At 42.0% G+C, this 1,634-nt stretch overlaps 1 protein-coding gene across 1 annotated transcript in view; it reads left to right on the forward strand.

The window, feature by feature from the left end:
- Positions 1-491: 491 nt before the first annotated feature.
- Positions 492-1,634, forward strand: part of nt5e (5'-nucleotidase, ecto (CD73)) — an 11,018-nt gene continuing 9,875 nt past the window's right edge. The window contains exon 1 of the mRNA XM_079291391.1: positions 492-995. Within this exon, the coding sequence (XP_079147517.1) occupies positions 645-995 (351 nt within the window). The 5' untranslated portion in view covers positions 492-644. The remainder of the gene's footprint in view (positions 996-1,634) is intronic.

The raw sequence follows: 1,634 nt of genomic DNA on the forward strand, positions 1-1,634 counted from the left end.
TAGTGTCAGTGTGTGTGTGTGTGTGTGTAGTGTCAGTGTGTGTGTGTGTGTAGTGTCAGTGTGTGTGTGTGTAGTTTAGTGTGTGTGTGTGTTTGTTCCTGTAGACGTTTTATTGTTCAGTGATTTCATGTTTCATGTTTTCTTCCATGAATCCTGCAGAACAAACTAGTTTATTTATTGTTAGAAACACACAAATGTTTTCCACTTTTACAGATTAATTTTCTTCTGTTTGAATCATTTGACATGTTCCCTTGTGTTGTTGTTAACAGTCTATAAATAAACTTCCCTCCAGTTAAACTTCCACCAGCCTGTTTTCTTTGGAGTTAATAAATGTGAGGAGAAGTCAAAGGTGTGGGGGGGGTGGGGGGGGGGAGAGAAGAAAAGGCTATCATAACGACCCTCCTCCTCCTCCTCCTCCTGCTCCTCCCCCTCCTCCTCCTCTTCCTCCTCCTCCTCCTGCTCCTCCTCCTCCTCGAAGGCGCGCTGTGTCTAGTCTGCCCCGCATGTGGTGTCAGCGGGACTCGTTGAGCTCATAAAGAGGAGCAGAAGGAGCGAAGAGAACCGGTTCCTGCGGGTCATGTAACAGTGAAGAACCACAGCACGTCCCGCGTTTCTCCTCCACTGTTTTTACGCGCAGCGGGGAAATGGAAGCGGTGCGCCCGGAGCGCAGCGCTCTTCCGCGGCTCGTCCTCCTGCTGCTGCTGGGCTTCTTCTCCGTGTCCACCTCGGCGGACTGGGACCTGGTTCTCCTGCACACCAACGACGTGCACGCCCGGATAGAGGAGACCAGCAAGCACTCCGGGAAATGCGGCGGAGGCGGCGGGTGTTTCGCCGGAGTGGCCCGGAGAGCCACGATGATCAAGAGGATCCGCAGCGCCGAGAGCAACGTGCTGCTGCTGGACGCCGGAGACCAGTTCCAGGGCTCCGTGTGGTTCAACTACTACAGAGGAGCCGAGGCTGCACACTTCATGAACAAACTGGGTTATGATGCCATGGTGAGAGACACGCGCGCGCGCACGCACACGCACACATATATATGTATGTATGTATGTATATATATATATAAATATATATATATACATACATATATATATATATATATATATGTGTATATATATATATATATATATATATATATATATATATATGTGTATGTATATATATATATATATATATATACATACATATATATATATATATATATATGTGTATATATATATATATATATATATATATATATATGTGTATGTATATATATATATATATATATATACATACATATATATATATATGTGTATATATATAATATATATATATATATATATATATATATATATATATATATATATGTGTATGTATATATATATATATATATATATATATATATATATATATATATATATATATATATACAACTACTAGCCTTTAGCGTTTTGACGTTACTTGTAGGCCACCGTAGTTCTCCGACTCTGAAGTAAAGGGAGGAGTGAGGGGAGGGTTTCAGCTGGTTGCAATCTGCAACCACAACGTGTTAGCTGCCGCTCAATCCTTCACGCCGCTCCTTTAAAGACAGCATCTGAGAACTTCTTCCAGCGTTGTATTCTTTCATGTTCGAAGTTCACCGTCTGCAGAAT

Source organism: Melanostigma gelatinosum (assembly GCF_949748355.1).
Source record: "Melanostigma gelatinosum genome assembly, chromosome: 19".
In the NCBI taxonomy this organism is placed as follows: Eukaryota; Metazoa; Chordata; class Actinopteri; order Perciformes; family Zoarcidae; genus Melanostigma; species Melanostigma gelatinosum.